General features: G+C 48.0%; 1 protein-coding gene across 1 annotated transcript in view; it reads right to left on the reverse strand.

Annotated features, from left to right (window-relative positions):
• Window positions 1–1,696: 1,696 nt before the first annotated feature.
• Window positions 1,697–22,500, reverse strand: part of mmp15b (matrix metallopeptidase 15b) — a 27,497-nt gene continuing 6,693 nt past the window's right edge. Inside the window, exons 2-10 of the mRNA XM_084476258.1 lie at window positions 18,279–18,427; window positions 17,600–17,722; window positions 16,650–16,957; window positions 12,155–12,316; window positions 11,705–11,913; window positions 7,763–7,901; window positions 4,424–4,574; window positions 3,408–3,526; window positions 1,697–2,252 (exon numbers count right to left, since the gene is read on the reverse strand). Of these exons, the coding sequence (XP_084332384.1) occupies window positions 1,708–2,252; window positions 3,408–3,526; window positions 4,424–4,574; window positions 7,763–7,901; window positions 11,705–11,913; window positions 12,155–12,316; window positions 16,650–16,957; window positions 17,600–17,722; window positions 18,279–18,427 (1,905 nt within the window). The 3' untranslated portion in view covers window positions 1,697–1,707. The remainder of the gene's footprint in view (window positions 2,253–3,407; window positions 3,527–4,423; window positions 4,575–7,762; window positions 7,902–11,704; window positions 11,914–12,154; window positions 12,317–16,649; window positions 16,958–17,599; window positions 17,723–18,278; window positions 18,428–22,500) is intronic.

A 22,500-nucleotide genomic window follows, 5' to 3' on the forward strand; every position in this document is an offset into this window, starting at 1 on the left:
AGTCCAGAGTAAAGCCCTTCTTGGATATCACATGATGAAAAGCAAAAACAAACCTGTTCCTTGGCCAAAGGTCTTTGCTTTGCCATGCTTTATATCCACTATGTTCAACACGCACAGACAAACACTGAACGCACACAAACAAATTCACACAAACACAGACCCCAACCGCACGCGCGCACACACACACACACACACACACACACACACACAAACACAGACACAAACACAGACCCCGACACAAGCACAAACACAGACCCCTTCACACACACACACACACACACACACACACACACACATGATTTAGGCCCATGTATCATTTCTCTGGCGCTAAAGTGAAAGGTTGCTAGCATACCGCAGTGAGAGGAGGCGCAGAAAAAAAAACAATCCGGATATCTTGAAGCACGTGAAAGCAAACCACTTCACTAAGACATCACCCCCACAGCTCTTCAAGTGACCCTCCAAAAAAAAGAACAAAACCCATTAAGTCAACTCCATGTGTCCAGGGCACACGAGGAGGGAGGGAGGGAGGGAGGGGGGGAGGGCGAGGGAGAGGGAGCAAGCCAGAAAGCAAGTGAGCCGTAACTGAATGCCCGTTTGTTCTGAGAACCGTGTCAGTGTTGGTAGCAGGCCGCGGCCGGGGGTCAGAGAGCAAGGGGAGGGGGGCTTGGGAGGGGTATTAGGGAAGGGCGTTGTGGCTGACACCTGGTTGCAGGATGTGATAAAAAAGCAAAGCAGGTGGTGTTTACAAGGACTCCACCCCCACCCACCCAGCCACCCCGAACACCTCCAAGAAGTGGCCTACCCACGTCTGTCGCCCCCACCCCCCCCCCCCCCCCCCCCAGACCTGGCCATCGATGGCCAGGTTCTCCTAGGAGGTCTCCACTGACGATCTCATGCTCAGGCCGGGCTTTTGGGAGGGAAGTAGGTTGTTGAGCAGTGTGTGGGTGTATGAGGAGGGGGGGGGGGAGATAAACAAGCCAGAGATAAAGACGTTTCACTGTTCCCCTTGAGTCAGGTGATCCCGCTGTGAAGAGGAAGAGGAAGGAAGGAACGTGCGCTCGGGAAGGAGAATAGAACAGCTTTCCTGGTTTGGAAAAAATAACAGCCGAAAATACAAATGGCAAATGGTAAAAAATAAAGAAATAATAAGAAAAATAATACAAAAAAATACAGAAACTCCTGGCACACAATACGCAACCAAAACAAAAACAAGATGAAAAGAATGTGCAAACTTCTCTCATATAAATAGACTACCGTGGATGCAGAGCACCAGAGGGGATGGTTGGAAGTGATGTTGATGTGTGTGTGTGTGTGTGTGTGTGTGTATGTTAGTATAAGTATGAAAACAACGTTTTTTCATGTGTTTTATGTCGTTTTATGTTAGACTTTTTTTTGTTGCGTACAACTCGATTTGCCTTGTGTGTGTGTGTACGTGTGTATGTCGGTGCGTGTACGTGTGTGTGTGTGTGTTGCATGTATGTGTGAAACTCACTCACTTGCATTGATTGCACACAGACCCACGGAGCTCTCAGAGTCAAGACACGACGACGCATCACTAGAGGGCTCGCCCTGTGTGTGTGTGGGGGGGGGGGGGCGTGGCCGAGGGTTCGTATGTGTGATGGGGGGGGGGGGGGGCGGCGTCAAAGCTCCCTCCAAAGCGTCCGACTAAAGTTCAAAGGTCGGGGGGGGGGGGGGGGCGACGGGGGGTCAAACCCAGTCCTGCAGCGAGCGCTTGCAGTGCACCAGCAGCCGCGGCGCGCCCTTCCTCTGCAGCGTGCTGATGATGGCGTAGATCAATCCCAGGATGCACAGCACCAGGAAGAGGGGGATGGTGATCATCAGGATGTTCATGGTGCGCTCCTCGCTGTCGTTCACCTTCAGCACCACGTCCACCTCGTTGGTGTCCTCCTCGCGACCCTCACGCTTGTCCTCATCGTCGTCGTCGCCGCCGCCGCCGCCGCCGCCGCCGCCCGCATCGGCGTCCTTCGTCCCGCCGTCTTTCCCGCCGTCTTTCCCGCCATCCTTGTTGCCGTCGTCGCCGTCGTCTCCGCCACGGCCCACGTCGGGGTTGAAGGGGGGGCGGTTGACGTCGGGGTAGCGGCGGTCGGCGTCCGTGTCGCGGTCCGGCTCCACGGGGTCCACGCTGCAGCCCATGAAGTCCCGCAGGATGGACTTGGGGTAGCCCGGTTCGCTCTTCATGCGGTGGTTGTCAAACTTCCAGTACCTGGAGCCCTTGTAGAAGTAGGTGTAGGCTGCGGAGGGGATGCGGGAAGTGGGGACGGTGAAACGGCGGGTTTTGAACGTGACATGCTACGCCGCCGGGTGTGGGTGCGAGGAGCCGTCCACAAGCCGTTTTGGAAAAATCGGCCTCTTCTGACATCACAAGTGGGCGTGTCCACTGAGATGTACGCTGGACAGATCAGTCTACCAGCCTACCCAGTGGACTGTAGCAAACGTTGCTCATCTATCCGTCATGCATCTAGGTGGACACACCCACTTGTGATGTCAGAAGAACGGCTTGTAACGGCAAATCACACTCGCGCCTGGTGGTCGTTTAAATGTGCATGGTAAAACGTTCGTATGGCGGGTACATTAGTAGGTAAGGGGTCTACTATGTAGGTTTGCTTTTTATGGCTGCAGTGAATTAGCCCACAAATATGAATGGAAAATATTACGTAGCGGATGTTAACACTGAGCTAAAACACTAACTGTAAAGAAGAAGAATAATCTCCAGTGAAAGACATTACAACTTAAACTGACCGTTCCTATACTGCATGACGGCATCATAAACAAACACGCAGACCACATGTGAGAATAGCCTTTAATTTTACTGTTAAGATTATTATAAAAGAACGCACAGATACTATAAATTACACATATACACCTAATAAAAGGGCTTTAAGGAACAATGGGTAAATTATTGCTGCACTTGCCTTTGGGAAGTGTTTTTATCCTCAAGATTTAAGACATTTAGGACTACTCATTCAAAAGAGTGGGACTTTGGAGTCATGGCAACTGCAGAATACAGATGAGAAAGTATAGATACAAGGGTATTCCAGACTCTCATATATTCCCTTAATGGGTTTTTGTATGATGATGTCACTTTTTCTCCATATATAAAACTAACCATCACAGACACCCTTACACACACACACACACACACACACACACCGCCTAGCCCTGATTCATTCTTGCATGGCCGTCCCCTGACTTTCCATGCCCCTCCCTCATGCTCTCTCTCTCTCTCTCTCTCTCTCTCTCTCTCTCTCTCTCTCTCTCTCTCTCTCTCTCTCTCTCTCTCTCCCTCTCCCCACAGACCCACACACTTCAGAAGGGTCTAGTCCCCTGGCCTCTCCCCCCAACCCCCAGCCCCCCGACGCCCACGCCCCCTCGTGCACCCAGCTCACCTCCATCATCGTTGAGGAAGGCACCCTTTGGAGACGAGGGCACCGAGGTGTCCCACACGCTGATGGGCTTCGGGTAGTCCCTGTCGGCCGCACGCGACTGCTCGTTAAAACGCCAGTACCTGAGGGCGGGGGTGGGGGGGGTGGGGGTTAAGACTGGAGTGTGAGTGCATGGTGGTGCCTTGGCTGCGTACGTACTGTACGTAAGGCAGGCAGTCTGTCTCGTGTGTGTCTCATCAATCCTAAGCAGGATTTACTTCACCAAACGAACCAGCCACCCCTTTGGGGTCAAACATTAATGGAAGATTGCAATTTGAGGGGAGTACGTTTTGAACGTGTTGCAAAAAGCTGTGAAGGTGGTGACCAGCATGATCAGTAGTTGTAAATATACCTTGGGAGTAAAGTATTTATTAATTGCTTCCAAAGCGACTTCAATTCAAGGATAGAGAAAGAATGTGGGCATCGGGGTTTGCCAGAACCATTCCTTTGGGAATCAAACACTGTAACCACTAGACTATTAAAATTGAATCCAAGATACAATAGTTAAATACATTTTAAAAAGTGTTGACGGTGGTAACCTCACACCCAACACCTTAAGAACGCTATAATTGCCTACCCCGTTGCTACAATCGTTTAGTTCACCTAGACTCTCACCTAGAAGTCCCTCCCCTCCTACTTGTTGTATGTTGTACGTCCTGGCACTTAATGTATGCACTTATTGTGTGTCGTATTTAGCTATAGTACTTATGTAGCATCTTATCCTAGCTATCTTTGCTGTATACGGGGAATGGGTTAACCGAGCGAAGTTGGTGCTTTGCACTTGGTTCTATGTTCATCCTTATTGTACCGACAGCGATATATTGTTTCACTTTCTTATGACGAATGTATGTCTTATTGTAAGTCGCTTTGGATAAAAGTGTCTGCTAAATGCCCTAAATGTAAAAGTAAATGTAGCTTAGCGGTTAGAGCATTCGTCTTCCGAACGGGTGACTCCAGGTGGGCTGTGTTCCAGTGTTTACCGGTCTCCCTGGAAGAAGTAGGTGTAGCCGGAGGGCTCCCACCAGATGGCCGCGTCGATGCGGTCGTACGGGATGTCTCGGCCGTAATCGGTCAGCTCCAGTGGGTAGCCTGGCTCCAGGTTAGCCTCCCTGAAGAGCCAGTACCTGTTCCCTGGAGGCGGGAGGGAAGGACCGCATTACTACCACCGCACCTGCGAGGCCCATGCCTACCTATCTAACTAGGTCATGGTGGACACACGTAGGACCTCGCCGTGGATATCTTTCAAAGGAAATTGGAGTGGAGGTGCAAGGCTTTATTCTGCTATGAGGCAAAACACTGTGAATTGGCCCATGGGTGTACACATCAGTGAATGTGTCCCCTTCCTCATTGTTGGAGTAACCTGATATACTACTTTAAATATCATTATAGAAAAAGATGCAAGAGAAGGAGTTTTTCCCAGAGAGGAGATGGTGCATAGGTATGAGTGATGACAAGCAAAATAGTCTGTAGTCTAACTGCTGTTGTTGCACAGCCCAGAGACCTGTGTTTTCATCAAATATTTGGAACTCCAATGTTCGTCGCGCATACATTATAGTTAAAGTCTGCTCCTAAGCCTTTGGACTCAGTAGGCACCTTGTTAGGAAAAGATGGACAACAGAGAGAGCGAGAGAGAGAGAGAGAGAGAGAGAGAGAGAGAGAGAGGGGGGGAAAGAGAGAGGGAGACAAAGAGAATGAGATTAAGAGAGATGGGGGTAGCGCTGGTTGAGAGCCAACGAGAGAACGAGAGAGGAAGAGAGTAAATCCTTTCCGTGGTTGAACGGTCCTTTACGATGCGTTCAGTGGGACTTTCCCTTCAACCCACACCCCACTCGTAACCCAAGGTACGCAATCTAAAGAGCTGTTAACCAGGCCCTATACATACACACACACACACACACACACACACCGACACACACAAACACATACACATGTACCCCAACACACACACATACATATTTACAGAAATATACATACATATGCACCAACACACCAACACACACACACCCACACACACATACACACCGACCCACACAGACACACACACACACACACACACACACACACACACACACACACACACACACAGGGTTTGCTGACAGTATAATCCCAGAGTAATTGAAAAGGCATGAAAACAATAAGAGAAACTCATACACAATTGCGTTGCTTTTCATACGATGGGGGTAATCATTTTTTGGCCAGTAAACGTAAGTAAAACATAAAGGCGTAATAAAGAGGGGGAAAAATGCACTGCTTCAGCGACTCAGTCTGGCTCCTAATGGTCCATTAGGATGGTTTGGTCCTAATGTGTACGGGTAAAGTGGGCTGGGTGTGATTGCTTTTCAGCGTGTGTTTCAAGAACCCTGGGACCCCCCTCCGCCCCTACGCCCTGGCTGGCTTCCAGGACATCTCCACCCTCCGGGACCCCCCTCTTTGTTTATAGTCCACCCCCTGCACTCAGCACCTGCGGGGGGGTGGGGGCGGTGGGGTGGAGGAGGAGGTGTCAAAACTGGTCCAATGGGTGTGAGTAGAGATGGATCGAGTCTGCCTGCAAGTCTGTCGGTCTGTCTGGATTTATGTCAGTGTGGCTATCTGTCCATACCTCTGTCTGTCTTACTGTCTATCTGTCCGTCGGTCAGTCTCTCTGCCTGTCTGACAGTCTGAACATAATACCTGCAGTCCATAACAACTGCTTTTCATCGCTCCATTCTTCAGCTATTTCCCCTTTGATTTGAGTATAACCAAAGAACAATTTAAATGAAATACGTCTAATTTTACATGAACTATTCAAAAACATACTAAGAAACATCTGCCCATATGTGAGTTTTAAGGCAACAGGAGGTTCTCTGGCTCCGCGTGCCGGATGGGCCCCAGGGGCCGTTCTGAAGTCCCCGCTCTCTACTCTAAGCTTTTATTCCTCCTCATGCAGGCGGGTGGAAGACAGCCAAGTGTCAGAGCCATAGGGCTTGCCAATGACATCATCATCATCCTCATCACCACCATCATCATCAACACCATCATCATCATCATCATCATCATCGTTTTTTTCCGTTTTTTTCCCAAGAGACTGGCTGGCTGCCTTAAAGGAGCAGTGCGCTCACCTCGATTGTAACAGACAGGCCGCTTGCACTATGTGACCTCACGCAATCATAAGTGATGAAATAAAAGCTGGGAGTAACGTGTTTCCAATGGGGTTTAAGAAAAACACAAATTATATTCTGTAGGATTGATTTCTCAGAGGCGCGCAGTCGGTACACACTCCTATAACCGTTCAACGTTTGATCAGAGTTATTCTGCGGTGGTTTAAATGAACGACAGAATAAAAAGGGCCAGATGTTCCCTATTGTTAGAGTGAACCCATTTAATCTTCAGGGTATTCACATCCCATGCACTCGCGGCATTAACCCCCCCGTCCCCCTCTATCGTGAAATCTGCGATATTGGCCCAAAATAAAAAGGAATAGGAGGCTTCATTGGGACAGGTTGGATGCACTACTGCACATGAAGGCGTTTCCATATGGTGAGCACAGTCTTCTGAGGATCTTATTGAAACAGATGTTGAAGTAATGAAATAATGAACACGCTTGCGTTGTATGCTTCATGTGCAAAGAACCTGATATATTAAATAAAGAGGCTAAACATAGCACTATGTGTGTGTACATGTATGTATATATGTGTGTGTGTGTGTGTGTGCGCGTGTGCGCGTGTGTGTGTGTGTGTGTGCATGTGTGTGTTTGTGCGTGTGTGTGTGTGTGTGTGCGTGTGTGTGTGTGTGTTTACAGATATCGGCCTCAATCCTATACTTTACTGTTGTGTTTGCCCCAGCTTTTTATTAAAACAATATTTTATCTTCTTATACTTCTTTTATGGATTTCACCTTAAATCTCATTCCGGGGGCACTCTGAAGGTGTGTGTGTGTGTGTGTGTGTGTGTGTGTGTGTGTGTGTGTGTGCGTGTGTATGTGTCTGTATTGGTGTGAACTAGAAACTAGGTATGCATGAATGTGTGTGTGTGTGTGTGTATTTGTATAGGTGTGCACTAGGAACTATGTTTGCATGTATTTGTGTGTGTGTATTTGTATAGGTGTGCACTAGGAACTATGTTTGCATGAATGTGTGTGTGTGCATTTGTATAGGTGTGCACTAGGAACTATGTTTGCATGTATTCGTGTGTGTGTGTGTGTGTGTGTGTATATGTATAGGTGTGCACTAGGAACTATGTTTGCATGTATTTGTGTGTGTGTGTATATGTATAGGTGTGCACTAGGAACTATGTTTGCATGTATTCGTGTGTGGGGGGGGGGTTTGGGCCATTAGCTCGTACCTTTAAAGAAGACAAACTTCCCGTCGTGTCTCTCGTAGGCGGCGTCGATGTCCCCGGGCAGACCCCTCCAGAAGTGGCTGATGGGCATCGGGTAGTTGTCCAGGACCCGGTTCCTCCTCACCCGCCAGAACCAGCGACCCTGGGGAGAGCAGCACCACACACAGGTTCAATCTCCGTCGTCCACTATCTACCGTCACCTTGCACCGCTCCCAAATGGCTGCAGGTATCTCGATGAAAGCGTCTGCACCATTGTTAAATAGTAGTGAGTGATAGTGATGAGCTGATGAATTCTAATCAACTGGAAGTGTTGCAAAGCCACAGATTTACAACCATGTCTAGGAAAGTAACTTGCAAATGCACACATAAACTATATATTTTTCACTTGCCTTGATCCCTTCCTTGATCTCTCTCTCTCTCTCTCCCTGTCTCTCTCTCCCTCTCTCTCTCTCTCTCTCTCTCTCTTTCTCTCTCTCCCCTTAATGGCAACAGGCTTGGGTGAACAACGCAAGAGTGTATCCAGGAAATATATTTCTCTAACCTTGAAATGCTCACTGGCACACTTGGAGATTTATATGAAAGACAATGAGGGCGAGCAAAAGACAACCACACATACCTACACGCCTAAACACACATAAACACACAAACACACACACACGCACACCCACACAAACACACTTAAGTTCAGAGTTCCAGTGTGAAGGCAGCTGGGTCGCTTCCTCCCTGTTAACCGATTGTATCCCAACTCTTATTTCCCAGCAGGCCCTGCCTCGTCGCCACTGCTGGGTGGTCGTCATGCCAGCGTACAGACTACAACACGCAAAGTGCACCAGAAGGTACAATTAACCAACATGAAGCCCGGCACAACTATCAGGCTAATAATAGCTAGCCTTTGCTCTGCTCTTGTTCATATCACGTGTCCTGTTATCGTTCACATTGAGACATGCACGCACACGCGACAGCCTCTAAGCGCTCCGGGCTCCGATAAAACCATGTACCATGTATCACTGGACTTAAAACTGTTACAGCTGTTGGCTCAAGTCCAGAGAAGATAACCATGGTTTCTGTGGGAAAACAGAATTACTGCCAAAGTGGGAAACTTTTACTATGATTTTATACACGAACACACACAGCCGCACACAGGCACAGGACAGTGCCTGTGTGCAGTTTTTCAAACCTGTGCCTGGGACATATCTGTGTTTCTAAGTATAGATACTAGTCTATGTATATACCCAAGCTAGAGGACAGATTTATGCCACCAGCCACGGCACTTTCAGATTCCTCCATTAGCTGTGAGCCAATAGCCGGTTGCCCTGGGTAATGTAACAATAAAAGGCTCAAGGCTGTGTCTTCCTTTGGCAGGCTCCACTATGTTCACCCTTCAGTAGGAGGAGGAGAAGGAGGAGGAGGAGGAGGAGGACACACACAGGAAGGCCGGATGGCTCAGCAAAAACACAAGAGAACTGGACAGGACAAGGGAGAGGAAAGGAGAGGGGAGTGAAGGAGAGAAAGAGTAGGACACAGAAGGTAAGGACAGGACAGGACAGAACAGGAATGGAAAGGAAAGGAAAGGAAAGAAGAGGAGATAAGAGGTGACGAGAGGAGAGGAGAGGAGAGGAGAGGAGGGGAGAGGAGGGGAGAGGAGGGGAGCGTAGAGGAGAGGAGAGAACGGATGGAAGGAGGTGAAAGGAAAGAAGAGCAAAGAAGAGAAGAGAACAGAATAGAACGGAGATAAACAGTCGAACAGACTAGCCAGGGTGTTAAGTGCATCCACATAGGGCGATGAATGTTTACCTCCGAGTGAGCCCCAGCAGAACTCAGGGACCGACAAGAAAAGCACTTCCTCCCACGTCCTTAATCTCTTACAGCAAGATATATTCTGTGTGTGTGCGTGTGCGTGTGTTTGTGTGTGTGTGTGTGTGTGTGTGCGTGTGCGTGCGTGCGTGCGTGCGTGTGCGTGCGTGCGTGCGTGCGTGCATACGTGCGTGCGTGCGTGTGTGCGTGTGTGTGTGCATGTGTGTGCGGTCAGGACAGGAAATTAGCAATTAACCATTAGGACTGACAGGGCCTCTCTTCCCCACTCAGAGAGAGCGGGGCGGCGGTGTTGAGGGATGCCTCCCACACACACACCCCTATTGACGGGGATCTATAGTCGACCTGGGCACTTAGCCGGGAGATATTAAGTGAATAGAATGTAACGACACCCCAGTGCTGGGCAGCACATTGTTATTGAGCGACTGCCTCATTTTCATACTGAGCGAGAGGGGGCGAGGGGCCCGTATGTCGAATAGGAGCCGGGCACACGGGGAGATTAGCGGAGTAGAAATAGTCTCTGTGCAACGCGACGGCACAGTCGCAAGCCAAGCCAAGCTCTGGGAATAGTGAGGTTAAAACAAGGAGATGTCACCTCAACTCATCACCGCAACCGTTCTGTTCTTTCCCCTCTGGTATATGAATACTGATGACCCGTTGACAAAAGTCACGCATACCACATGTCAGCCCCTAAGGGACACACTGAATCACATGTCATGTGAGAAACAGACGGGGTGGGCCTTGAGAATGGATGCAGCTTTCTAACTTTCTTTCTAAAGTGAAGCATCCTGTGTTTTTCTCTACAGAGCCTAAACCCCCACTATCCAGACTTCACTGCATTATGTTATTATTGGTTTGCTTCATATATAAAGATTTAGCTTGGGAACATGTCGACCGAGATTGAATTACGAATGCAATACACTGACAGTACAGTTCAGCACTGCTGATCATTACTACTGGGGCGGATATCAGAGACCCACATCCAGAACACACATAAAAGCCTCTTTGCAGGAGGAAAAAGGGTTCCAACAGTGGGACTTCAATGTTTTTCCTCTCTCTATTTCTCTCCTAATCATTTGTTTCTGCTTGTTTCATCCAACCTTGATATGCCTGCCATTCAGGGCTTAGGGTGAGGAGTGTTTCATGTGAAACCCTTTGAAACGGTTTAACCCAGTGAGACGCCCACTGGGGTTAAGAACAAGTAGAAAGGACCTGCCTTGACCATGAAAAAAAAAAACAATTCAACAAATCAGACTCATCAAGCCTACGTTTTCTGAAATCAGCGAGCTGTGAGCTTTCAGAGATCTAAGAAAGGGACTTGAGGTGAGGGTGAACTGCAGAGCAGGGGACTGTACGCATGAGCAGCCTCATCTATTAGTGAAGAATCTAACCCTTACCCCAGCTGAAGGTTAAGACCTGTTAATATCTAACCAGCACCTGGTCCGGTGTGGAGCAGTTAGAATGAGTCAGGAGACTCCAAGGAGATAGTGGTGAGGAGTGGGGGGGGGGGCGGGGAACCATGACTGACCACCGCCCCCGCCACACCCGGGCCATTCGTTCCATGCCATTACAGACAGCAGACCTGCTGTTTTACAACCCCATTGAGGGAGCAGGGCGGGACGGGGGGGGGGGGGGGGAAACAGCTCAGGCATCTGATGAACCTGTTCTGCTGGTCTGGGACCCCCCCCCCACCCCACCGGCTCCTCAAGGCGGTGATAACAACATCAATGTTACAGCATAAAAACAAAGTGTTATGTCTAAATGAGCTTTTTATCGGGGTGGTGGACTGCGCTGCACTGCTGGGGGACATTGTGGTGTCATGCCTGGTGCCGTTGTGAGGTTAACCTCATAAAATGGGCAACAAGTTGAAAAGGCCACTTGCTCTCCGGTGCTCTCTCTTTATGTTCTGCTGCAGAGCGGGGGTGTACTTCCATTAAGGCAGCGGAGGAGCTCGTCAAAACACAGCAGCTGGGTCAAGGATGTGGACGTGCCATTGCCTCTGCGAGACGCACGCACTCCCGCAAACGAGGACACGCTGCAACCACGCGCACGCTAAATTTAAGACGCACTCTCACAAACACACACGGCCACACACACACACACACAAATACACACTCTCTCGTAGACACTCACCTTAAACACAAACATCTCCCCCCGGAGCATGGTGACCACATCGAAATTCCCTTCGCAGATATTGGGTCCGTAGTGGTCCGGTCTGTCCGTGGTCCTGGGGCGGTCCGGCTGTCTGGGCGGGGCCTGCGGGGGGGACTGGGGTGGGCGCGGATCCGGTCGCCGGGGGGTGACGGTGGGCAGGGCCTGGGTGGGTCCACTGTTTGGCTGACCTATCCGGCGGCCGTCAGCAGACAGACAAGATATTTTCAATACGGAGATCGTTCAAACAAGACCTCTGGTTCTCTTTGCCATTTCTACTGTCTCAAAGTCCTGTCCCACCATATTTGGACCGACAACGGACAGACGTTGGGTCAAAGAAGCCGAAGTCGAACATCCCTTATCTCTGGTTTGGCCGTTTGTAGTTATATTCATATCACCGCGGATGTCTTTAAAGTCCTGTCCCGGACCTACCGTAGATCTGCTGGATTCCCCGGAGGTCGTCCTCAGGCAGCTGGAAGTTGTCTGTCTCCATCCACTGGTAGAAGGGAGCCATGATGGCCAGGGGGTTGTTGGAGTGCTCCAGGCCCAGGGCGTGGCCCAGCTCGTGCACCGCCACCAGGAACAGGTCGTTACCTGTGGATGGAGGAGGTGGAGGAGGAGGAGGAGGAAGAGGAAGAGGAGGAGGAGATCGAGGAGGAGATGGAGGTTCGAAGATGAGAAGGATAAAGAGGAGGGTGAAGTGAAGGAAGAGGAGGTGGAGGAGGAGGAGGAGGAGGAGGGGAGGATGAAGAGGATGAGGAGATGGAGATGGAAGAGGAGGATGGTTAAGAGGAGGATGAAGAGGACAAAGAGGATGGGGAGAAGGAGGACAATGGGGGAGTTTAAAGGAGAATAAAGAGATGTGGTTGGAGGAGAGAAGAAGAGAGAAGGAGTGATCAGGATTAGCATTTGGGTTTGGAATGATCTCTATTAACTCTAATGAACTCAATGAACTCAAAAAAAGTACAGTATAACCATGAGCAAGGGGCAACATCACAGCCTGGCTGTCCTCTTATACCCTACCAGAACCCCTCACTGGTTGGTCCACTGCAACAAGGTATGGAAGGACCCATTAAAGCAAGGAGTGACTCTTGAGTTGTTTGCTTCTCCCAATCCCACAAGGGGAGAGAGAGAACAACAGAGAACAATGTGTTTGTTTTTTTGGTTCTGTTTGTGTGTCTCTGAATGTCCACATGCAGTCATTTAAAATGTACAGTGTTTGCCGTTTACAGCAGAGTCGAAATCCCCCGGTCCCCAACTTCCTGTGCCTGCTGTGCTTGTTCACTGTTTATCTGGGCCAGCCAGGCTCTGCGTCTGATGTCGTTATGTGTATGGTTCTGGGAAAAAGACATCTGCTCTTCTGGTCTGCCACACTTTGTTGTACTACCATGTTATTTCAGAGGGACAATCATCTGTGAAACAGACCGTAATGACAAGTCGTTTTCTTTCTTAACAGTGACGCAAATGTATACAAATCAGATCAAAATAAAAAAAACTTAAATGGGTTTGAAATAGCATGTTCCGTCCTCAGATCCTCCTTTTGAACTTCTGTTTCTGACCTTTGACCCTACCAGCCTATTGTCTAACCCTAAACCCTAACCCTGTTGTGACCTGCAGGGGTGAGCAGAGCAGAATTCAATGAAGGACGACCCCCCATGTTTGCCCCCCCGGTTATGATGAGCTCATCCTCACACCACTCTGTCTCGGCTCATTCTGCTTTACATTCCCCGCCTGACTCTCTCACGCACGCACGCACGCACACACACACACACACACACACACACACACACATACACACATGCACACATGCACACACACACGCAAGGCAGACACCGGTGACCACTCACACACACACACTCACTTGCCAAGACTTCTGTGCCTGTGTAATTCGAGAGTCACATGAATGTCCTCAAGTCCCGGCTAACTGTCAGGGAGGGCATGAGAGACAGTGTAAGGAAATGAAAGAGCGAGAGGAGGGTAGTGCAGGAAGAAAATAACAGAGAGACAGAGAGGGAGAGAGAGACAGAGAGCAAAAGACTCACTAGCTGTTGCACACAGAGAAAGAGGGCTTTGTGAGGTAACCGTGACAACCACTCTGCTTGACGCAGGGCGAAGAGTACGAGGGCAGAGCTTCAAACGTCTCAGAAAAAGTTTGGCACCGCCGGCAGCGCGTCGTTCCTCTGACTAACGCGCTGTATACACAGTTACACCGTTCAGCCGCCTCGGTATTATTCTACTGCCGCCACAGCATCGCTCACTCAGTCCACCCCAATCACACCCCTTTTATCAGCCAGGGAGAACACAGGGAAATCCCAGCGCAACGTAACGCACAATTAAACAACACAGTTAAACATCTCGGCCAGTTTCCCCAGAGAAACCCAGGCTGCATTACAGAGTTTATTTGTCTTCCACACAGTTTTAGTGTTTGCCTGCATTCCCCCCCCCCCCCCCCCCCCCACCCACCTCTTTCTCTTTTGTCTGACAATCTGCCAATTGCATCATCCGGCCCTAAAGCATTGGATGGCCCGGGGCGTTTCAGCTGGTTCAGATGTTTGAGAGAGGTTTAAATACAGTGTGGTATTCAGGGGGACGGTTGCTGGAAGAGAAGGGGTGTGTGCGTCACAACATTCAGAGAGGGCCGTGATCGGCATAAGATCCTCGTTCCCAGACAGATGATGGAAAAGAGAGAGAGAGGTAGACGGCGAGATTCATTGTGTCGTGATGCTGCGTTACTAAATGGTCAGGAGCTGGAATCCCTTCTTGATAATCACTCAGGTTATGGCTCCCGGAATGGGCCATGCTCGCTACGAAGTGGAGGGAAGATGAGATCGTAATACTCAGACACAACAACACAACACGCTCCTGGTGTATCAGACTCAGTATTCTGTATGCATGTCGTACCCACTGAGTTCTTCCAAACATTGAGTGTGAATGCCATGTTTTAGTTTCTGACGTCTTGAGGGTTTACCCGATTTAACTGAGATAAATGGTTCCCATGGATAATTATTCATGTATTTATCGAATCGATATAAACAAACAACAAACAATTCTCCTTGTTATTTATAGGTCATCTTGTTTTAAGCTACTTGACTGGTGTTTATGGGACTAACCTCAGTGAGTGAGTGCTAGCGAAGAGGAGCTATCAGATAGAAACACACACTAAACAGACAGTTGCGCAAACCCTACCTGATCTGACCGGGGCCACTGTTACAGTCAAGCCCTGCTTGACATTCCTTCACTAAACCCTTTCCTTTCAACCGGGTATCTTTAAGTCTGTACAAAGTGGCTCAACTATAATAACATGTGGTTAGCATGTAGTTGCAGTTTAAAAGCATGTGCATGGGTTGTGAAAAGAGAAAGCCTGTGGTTTCCTTGAGGGTAGCTCTGTGTTTGGGCTGCTGCTGTGTGCTTAATAACAATGGGAACAGTCTACTTGTGTCCCCTGGGTGCTCACACACCCACTTACTGTGGCATTCAACTGTCCCTGTGATCTGTCCTGCCACACACACACACACACACGCTCGCACACACGTACACACAAACACACACACATACACACACACAAGCGCACACATGCACACACGCACACGCACACGCACACGCACACACAGACACACATACACACACACACAATCAACTACACACAAGCGCACACATAATGAGACTGATACACTACTCGTGCACAAACTCGACACAACACACATAGGTGAAGCACATGCATGCCGCCACCCACACAAAAAGCTGTCCACACTGTACTTGCAAACCAGAGACCCCCCACACACACACACACACACACACACACACACACACACACACACACAAAAGCACTTAGACGCGCCGTCTCTGTGTGCTGTTCCTGAGACAGTAGATAACAGAGCAGGAAGGACTTTTGTCACTGAAAGCCCTCCAGGCAGCTGGGGTTAATGGGCCCGCAGCTTGATTCCCAGGTCTTTATAGGGGGGGACATAGGGGATACATAACACTGTTTACTGCTTAGCCCTTTAGCGGACGCTTTTATCCGAAGCGACAGTGAATTAAAACACACCACAGTAAGAGCAGGGGCTAGGCATCGTGCCTGATGGATTTGAGGTAGAGGCTGCTGAAAAAATGAAACCTGCAAAGCGAGGGTACTACCCTGCCCCCCCCCCATCGGTAAAATATCAGTTAAGATGTGCACAGGGCAATAGTGTTGATGTGTTGTTGTCGGAATAAACGTGTGTTGAAGGTAGTATTCCAAGGTCATCTTGGAATCTTGTTTATTTTGTGTGTGTGTGTTTAGCTGCTTAGGGAGGCTTGTGGCATACCGCTGGTACAAGACCAATGGGTGTTTTCATGTGTTTTTGTGACTTTGTAACACAACACTGATGGCACAGGAGAGTAATTGACTAACAAACCACAGAATAGGAGGGGAAAAGAGACACCCAAAGGCGCAGTTTAGGTCCAGGATTGTGTGTTGTCATAAGGCGATGCCATGGTATGTACTAGTTCCAAGGCAGTGAGTTGATTAAGGGCTTCTGCAAGTGTGATTGATGATGTAGCTGGGGGGTGCGCCTGCTTCGGCTATGGTAATGGAAGATTATGGGGCCCTTCTAAACTTAAACAAGTATGGCGTTTGTTTACGACACAACCTCAACTCAAGCATGTGCACTCAATTATCATAAAGGTCAGTTCCATGCATAACATTACCAAATTGAGAGCAACACGTAATTGGGCCGACCAAAACAATCAATGCAAAGAAAAAAATACATTTAAAGGAAAAACAGATCATTTGGTAGAATGAATACATGAAAATGAAGCGCATAACTAAAGAGGTAAGGAACAAATGTAAAAGAGTCCCAATGTTGGAATTGTAACCTTTCATCACGACGGAACAGATGTGTTTACATACTATGCTAAAACATCAGCTCCAGCCCATCTGAACTCTTACCCTGCAAGTTCTGGTCTCCGATGGTCCAGGGCTCGTCCGAGTCGAAGTGTGTGTCCCCCCCCATGCCGGGCCCGGGGAAGTAGGCGTGGGCCAGGAAGCCCCCCTCTCCGTCGAACGGCGAACTGTCGCCGTGGAAACCCGAGGCGAAGAAGATCATGATGTCCGGCTCCTTGCGACGGCCATATTTGATCTCCTGGTAGGAGATTTCGTCGAAGGTCAAGGGGGTGACCGTCTGCCACACCTTGAAGGCCCGGCGGATTGCCTCGTACGAGTTGTACTCTCCGATCTTGGGAGTGTAGTTCTGGATGCTGAGGGGGAACATGGTAACACCATCACAGGGAGGTCCTCATATGCCCTTTTGCAGTGCCATGTTATGAGCCATTTCAGAGTTTGTCATCACATTCTTTTACATTTTTCATATTTATTCCTTTAGGGTGTCCTTAAGGGTGTCCTTTAGGGTGCAATTTAACATCCTGCTATGCAGAATACAGTAATGGTTAAGAAGCAGGTTGGGGTACAGGTCATTAAGGAGCAGGTAGGGGTTAGGTGTCTTTGGGATAAGGGGTCATTAAGGAGCAGGTAGGGGTTAGTTGTCTTTGGGATAAGGGGTCATTAAGGAGCAGGTAGGGGTTAGTTGTCTTTGATGTACAGGTCATTAAGGAGCAGGTAGGGGTTAGTTGTCTTTGGGCTACAGGTCATTAAGGAGCAGGTAGGGGTTAGGTGTCTTTGGGCTACAGGTCATTAAGGAGCAGGTAGGGGTATGGTGACATTGGGAGGGTATAGATAGGTTGGGAATCAAACCTGGAACCACTACACTATCCTGCCCCTATATTCACTTTAAGAAGCATTTACCCGTCATACTCTTTCTACTTTTCTAGGAGTAATACAATCTTCTCTGAATCTTCTTTGAATTAGACCAGTAAGAGTTCTTGGTGGGACTGGTGTTTTACCTGTATGTTAGGTGAGTCTTGCTCCATTTGTGTCCGGTGAGAGCGTAGCGTTTGCGTCGCAAGTTGGTTTTTATCTGCCCTCCGAACTTGTCAGGAACTCCACAGCGAGGTCGCTTCATGGCTCTGGATGAGGAGATATATACTTTATTAATGCAATGCTTTTCGTGCAAAACTGCAACACAGAGTGCAATACAGCATTTTATGAACAAGAACGAAAATGAGGTTAAAGAGTGTGTGTGTGTGTGTGTGAGTGTGTGTGTGTGTGTGTGTGTGTGTGTGTGTGTGGGTGTGTGTGTGCAGTGAGTTGGAGCAGCAAAACAATCCATCACCAAAACAAAACATCACTTCCAAACAAAAGGGAGCCGCATTCAAATGGGACAAAATCCTGTGAATTTCATCAGTAATTCTCCTCAGTTCATTCTGTTACTAGTTACTCATTTAGCCGACACTTTAATCCAAAGTGACAGACAATGAATGAATGCAAGTACACGTTTTAACGAGCAAGCAAGGGTTAAGACATCTCGCTCTAGGATACCTACAGGTTAGGCTGTGGAGATGGGCACTCGCACCCAGGACATTTCAGCTGGGAGTTGTAAACACACTATTCTATACTACATTATCCCACATAAAAAGGAGAAGACATGCAGGTTTATGAAGTGGTTGTAGCACAGGGCTCTACCTGAGCGTCTGCTGGTCCATCTGTCCAGTGACCTCCAGGCTGTAGAATCTCTGCATATCTCCGATGGCTCCAGTCAGGATCTGGGCAGAGCGCATGGTGGACATCTGCCTGTTGGCCTGGGGCAAGTAGCCGTACATCCTCAGCCATGACTGGAGACACACAGGAACAACAAAGGCTTAATGAAACACATTACGGGCTTAATGAATCTAACACCGAGACAGTGCTCCCAGGTTTGGGAAGTTGAAGCCGTACAGTTTCAGAAGGTGTAACTCCTGCTATGAGTCAGGTTCAGGTGCTAGGTCCTCTGTAGCTCCATTGTTATGTGCATGGCGCTAAAACTGCCAGCGATAGGCACCCAATCAGAGACCACCCATACTAAGAAAAGGAAGGGATTTATGATAACATTTTGTCACTAGCACAAACAACAATACTTATTACTATTACTAATACTTTTATTACTTAATACTATTATAAGTGATTGGCCAAGGTTTAGTCCATGAGTTGAACTAACAATTCAGAAAGATTGACTTTCTGAATCTTGTTGAATTGTTGAAAACAACTACATGTATTGATGTCTTGAAACAAAGAATGACCACACGGTTGCGGATGTCCTGTTCTCTAATAAGAAGGAACACAGGAGCAGGAAGCAATGGTGCTCATGGTGGCTGATGGACAGATATCTTTATTCACTCTGCTTAATGACATTACCTAAGATCGAGTTTGGCTGAATCATTTCGGTTCAATGGACACTGGCGACCGTGACAATGCAATATTTCGGATTTTGACCGCCATGATATAGTTTGGTATATAAATTAAACAATTCTGAATCTAAATATACATATAAACATTTTCAAAAGTAATTATAACACAAACTCTAGGTAGATACCAATGAGCCTGATACAATTTCACAATCAGTAAATGTAAAAACAAAACTCTAGCAATCATTGTCGGTGTATTCCAAACGGCACATTTTATAGGCATGAGTAACAGATAACGCTGGTTAATAGTTAGTCTCCAATTCTGATCCACAGGAAGGGGGTGAGATTGTTGCTTCTCTCTCAGTGGTTGTTGCGCCATTAAGCTAGTGGGCCTTTTGAAACCCAATGGCCCGGATACACCTCTGCATTAAAGAAAGGGAACCTTCAAAGAATAAGAAAAGCACTCACCCATGGGCACACTTGTACCCTCATGCAGAAAAACACACAAACACACACAGACCACCTCCTTGATTGCTATCTGATGATACAGTGTAGTGATGTCTGGTGTCATGTCTCAGGTGTTGTTGCAGGGGTTAGGGGTGGTGCTCATGTTAGTGTCAAGGCCTCGCTATACTTACAACAAAATCGGAATTGGTGCATTCACTCAGAAAAAATGTAATTTCTGCGACAAACCCCTGCATTGGGTTTCAATCGCTCGAGTGTTTGATGGCTGCTTAGCCCCTCCTGAAACACTGCTGCCTAATATTGGTCAAAGTTATCACATGAATGGTTGTGCCTTGTCTCACCAAGAATTGTTTCATTACAAAAACAGCCCACATATTTGACAGCATTTCCACAGCCGATTAGAACACGTTTTAGCCGATTAGAACAGATTTAGTTTTTGATTAAGGGATACCATTGTTAGTTTATTGTTAGGGATAGCATTAGGGACATTGTGAGTGTGACGAATTGTACTAAAGGATAGGGATAGCATCAGGGACAGTGTTAGTGTTGTGGATCCTAGAAAAGGGTAGGGATAGCATTAGGGACAGTGTAAGGGATTGTATAAAAGGGTAGGGATACCATTAGGCAGTGTTAGTGTTAAGGATCATATTAAAGGGTAGGGTTAGCATTAGGGACAGTGTAAGGGATCGTATAAAAGGGTAGAGATACCATTAGGCAGTGTTAGTGTTAAGGATCATATTAAAGGGTAGGGATAGCATTAGGGACAGTGTAAGGGATCGTATAAAATGGTAGGGATACCATTTTGCAGTGTTAGTGTTAAGGATCATATTAAAGTGTAGGGATAGCATTAGGGAAAGTGTTAGTGTTACAGATCGTATAAAAGGATACGGATAACATTAGGGACAGTGTTAATGTTAGGGATAGTACAAAAGGTTAGGGATAGCATTAGAGACAGTGTTAGGGATCATATAAATAGTGTTAGAGAAGAACAGTTGGCGTAAATGATATGGGACAGTGTGTGGCAAATGAGATCGTATTCATGGTGGATCACTTTGAGGACCAGAGAAGCCACCATATGGTGTGTATTTGCGTGTATATGTGTGTGTGTGTGTGTGTGTGTGTGTGCGTGTGTGTGTGTGTGTGTGTGTGCTTGTGTGTGTGTTTTTGTGTGTGAGAGAAAGAGAGAGAGGCAAAGAGAAAGAGTTTGTGTGCAAGAGAAAAAGAGAGAGAGAGTGTGTGTGTGTGTGTGTGTGTGTTCATGATGGACAAACAGAGAGCGAGAAAGAGAAAGAGAAAGAGTGTGCGTGCGTGCGTGCGTGCGTGCGCGTGCGTGCATGCGTCTGTCTGTCTGTCTGTCTGTCTGTCTGTCTGTAAATGAAGTGGACTTGAAGAAGAAGCAAATTTGTCATATGATCCAATCCCAAATGAGGGCCGGTCTGCTCCACCTGTTGTCGGGAAACAAAATCTCCCAAATGTACACACACGCACACACACCCTCACACACACCCAGTTGAAACTACGTAAGACATTACACACATTGACACACCATAAAGTGGCTTTGGAAATAGATTACCGCATGTACAGTATCTCACAATAGTGAGTACACCCCTCACATTTTTGTGAATATTTTATTAAATCTATTCATGGGACAACGCTGAAGAAATGACACTTTGATACAATGTAAAGTAGTCAGTGTACAACTTGTATAACAGTGTAAATGTACTGTCCCCTCAAAATAACTCAACACACAGCCATTAATGTCTACACCGCTGGCACCAAAAGTGAGCACACCCCTGAGTGAAAATGTCATGGAGACCAGAGCGTCACAGGTTGCCACTGGAATCCTCTTCCACTCCTCCTCGACGACATCATGGAGCTGAAGGATGTTAGAGACCTTGCGCTCCTCCACCTTCCGTTTTAGGATGCTCAATAGGGTTTAGGTCTGGAGACATGCTCAGCCAGTCCATCACCTTTACCCTCAGCTTCTTTAGCAAGGCAGTGGTCGTCTTGGAGTTGTGTTTGGGGGTCGTTACCATGCTGGAATACTGCCCTGTGGCCCAGTTTCCGAAGAGAGGGGATCATGCTCTGCTTCAGTATTTCACAGTACTTATGTTGGCATTCATGGTTCCCTCAATGAACTGTAGCTTCCCAGTGCCAGCAGCACTCATGCAGCCCCAGACCATGACACTCCCACCACCATGCTTGACCTGTTGGCAAGACACTTGTTTTTGTACATGTCCTTAGTCTGCTTGTCTTCAGCAAACTGCGGGCTTTCTTGTGCATTATTTTTAAAAGAGGCTTCTTTGTGGGACGACAGCCATGCAGACCAATTTGATGCAGTGTGCGGCATATGGTCTGAGCACTAACAGGCTGACCCCCCCCCCCCCCACCCCTTTAACCTCTGCAGCAATGCTGGCAGCACTCCTACGTCTATTTTCCAAAGACAACCTCTGTATATGACACTCATGCATGATCAGAGGCAGAGCATGATCCCCTCTCTTCGGAAACTGGGCCGCAGGGCAGCATGATAACGACCCCAAACACACCTCCAAGACCACCAATGCCTTGCTAAAGAAGCTGAGGGTAAAGGTGATGGACTGGCTGAGTATGTCTCCAGACCTAAACCCTATTGAGCATCCTAAAACGGATGGTGGAGGAGCGCAAGGTCTCTAACATCCATCAGCTCCATGATGTCGTCAAGAACTGTCGTCAAGTGGAAGAGGATTTCAGTGGCAACCTGAGCAGCTCTGGCGAACTACATGCCCAAGAGGGTTAAGGCAGTACTGGAAAATAATGGTGGCCACACAAAATATTGACACTTTGGGCCCAATTTGGACATTTTCACTCAGGGGTGTGCTCACTTTTGGTGCCAGCGGTTTAGACATTAATGGCTGTGTGTTGAGTTATTTTGAGGGGACAGTACATTTACACTGTTATACAAGTTGTACACTGACTACTTTGCATTGTATCAAAGTGTCATTTCTTCAGTGTTGTCCCATGAATAGATTTAATCAAATATTCACAAAAATGTGAGGGGTGTACTCGCTTTTGTGAGATAC

This window comes from Micromesistius poutassou (genome assembly GCF_964030765.1).
Source record: "Micromesistius poutassou genome assembly, chromosome: 12".
Taxonomy (NCBI): domain Eukaryota; kingdom Metazoa; phylum Chordata; class Actinopteri; order Gadiformes; family Gadidae; genus Micromesistius; species Micromesistius poutassou.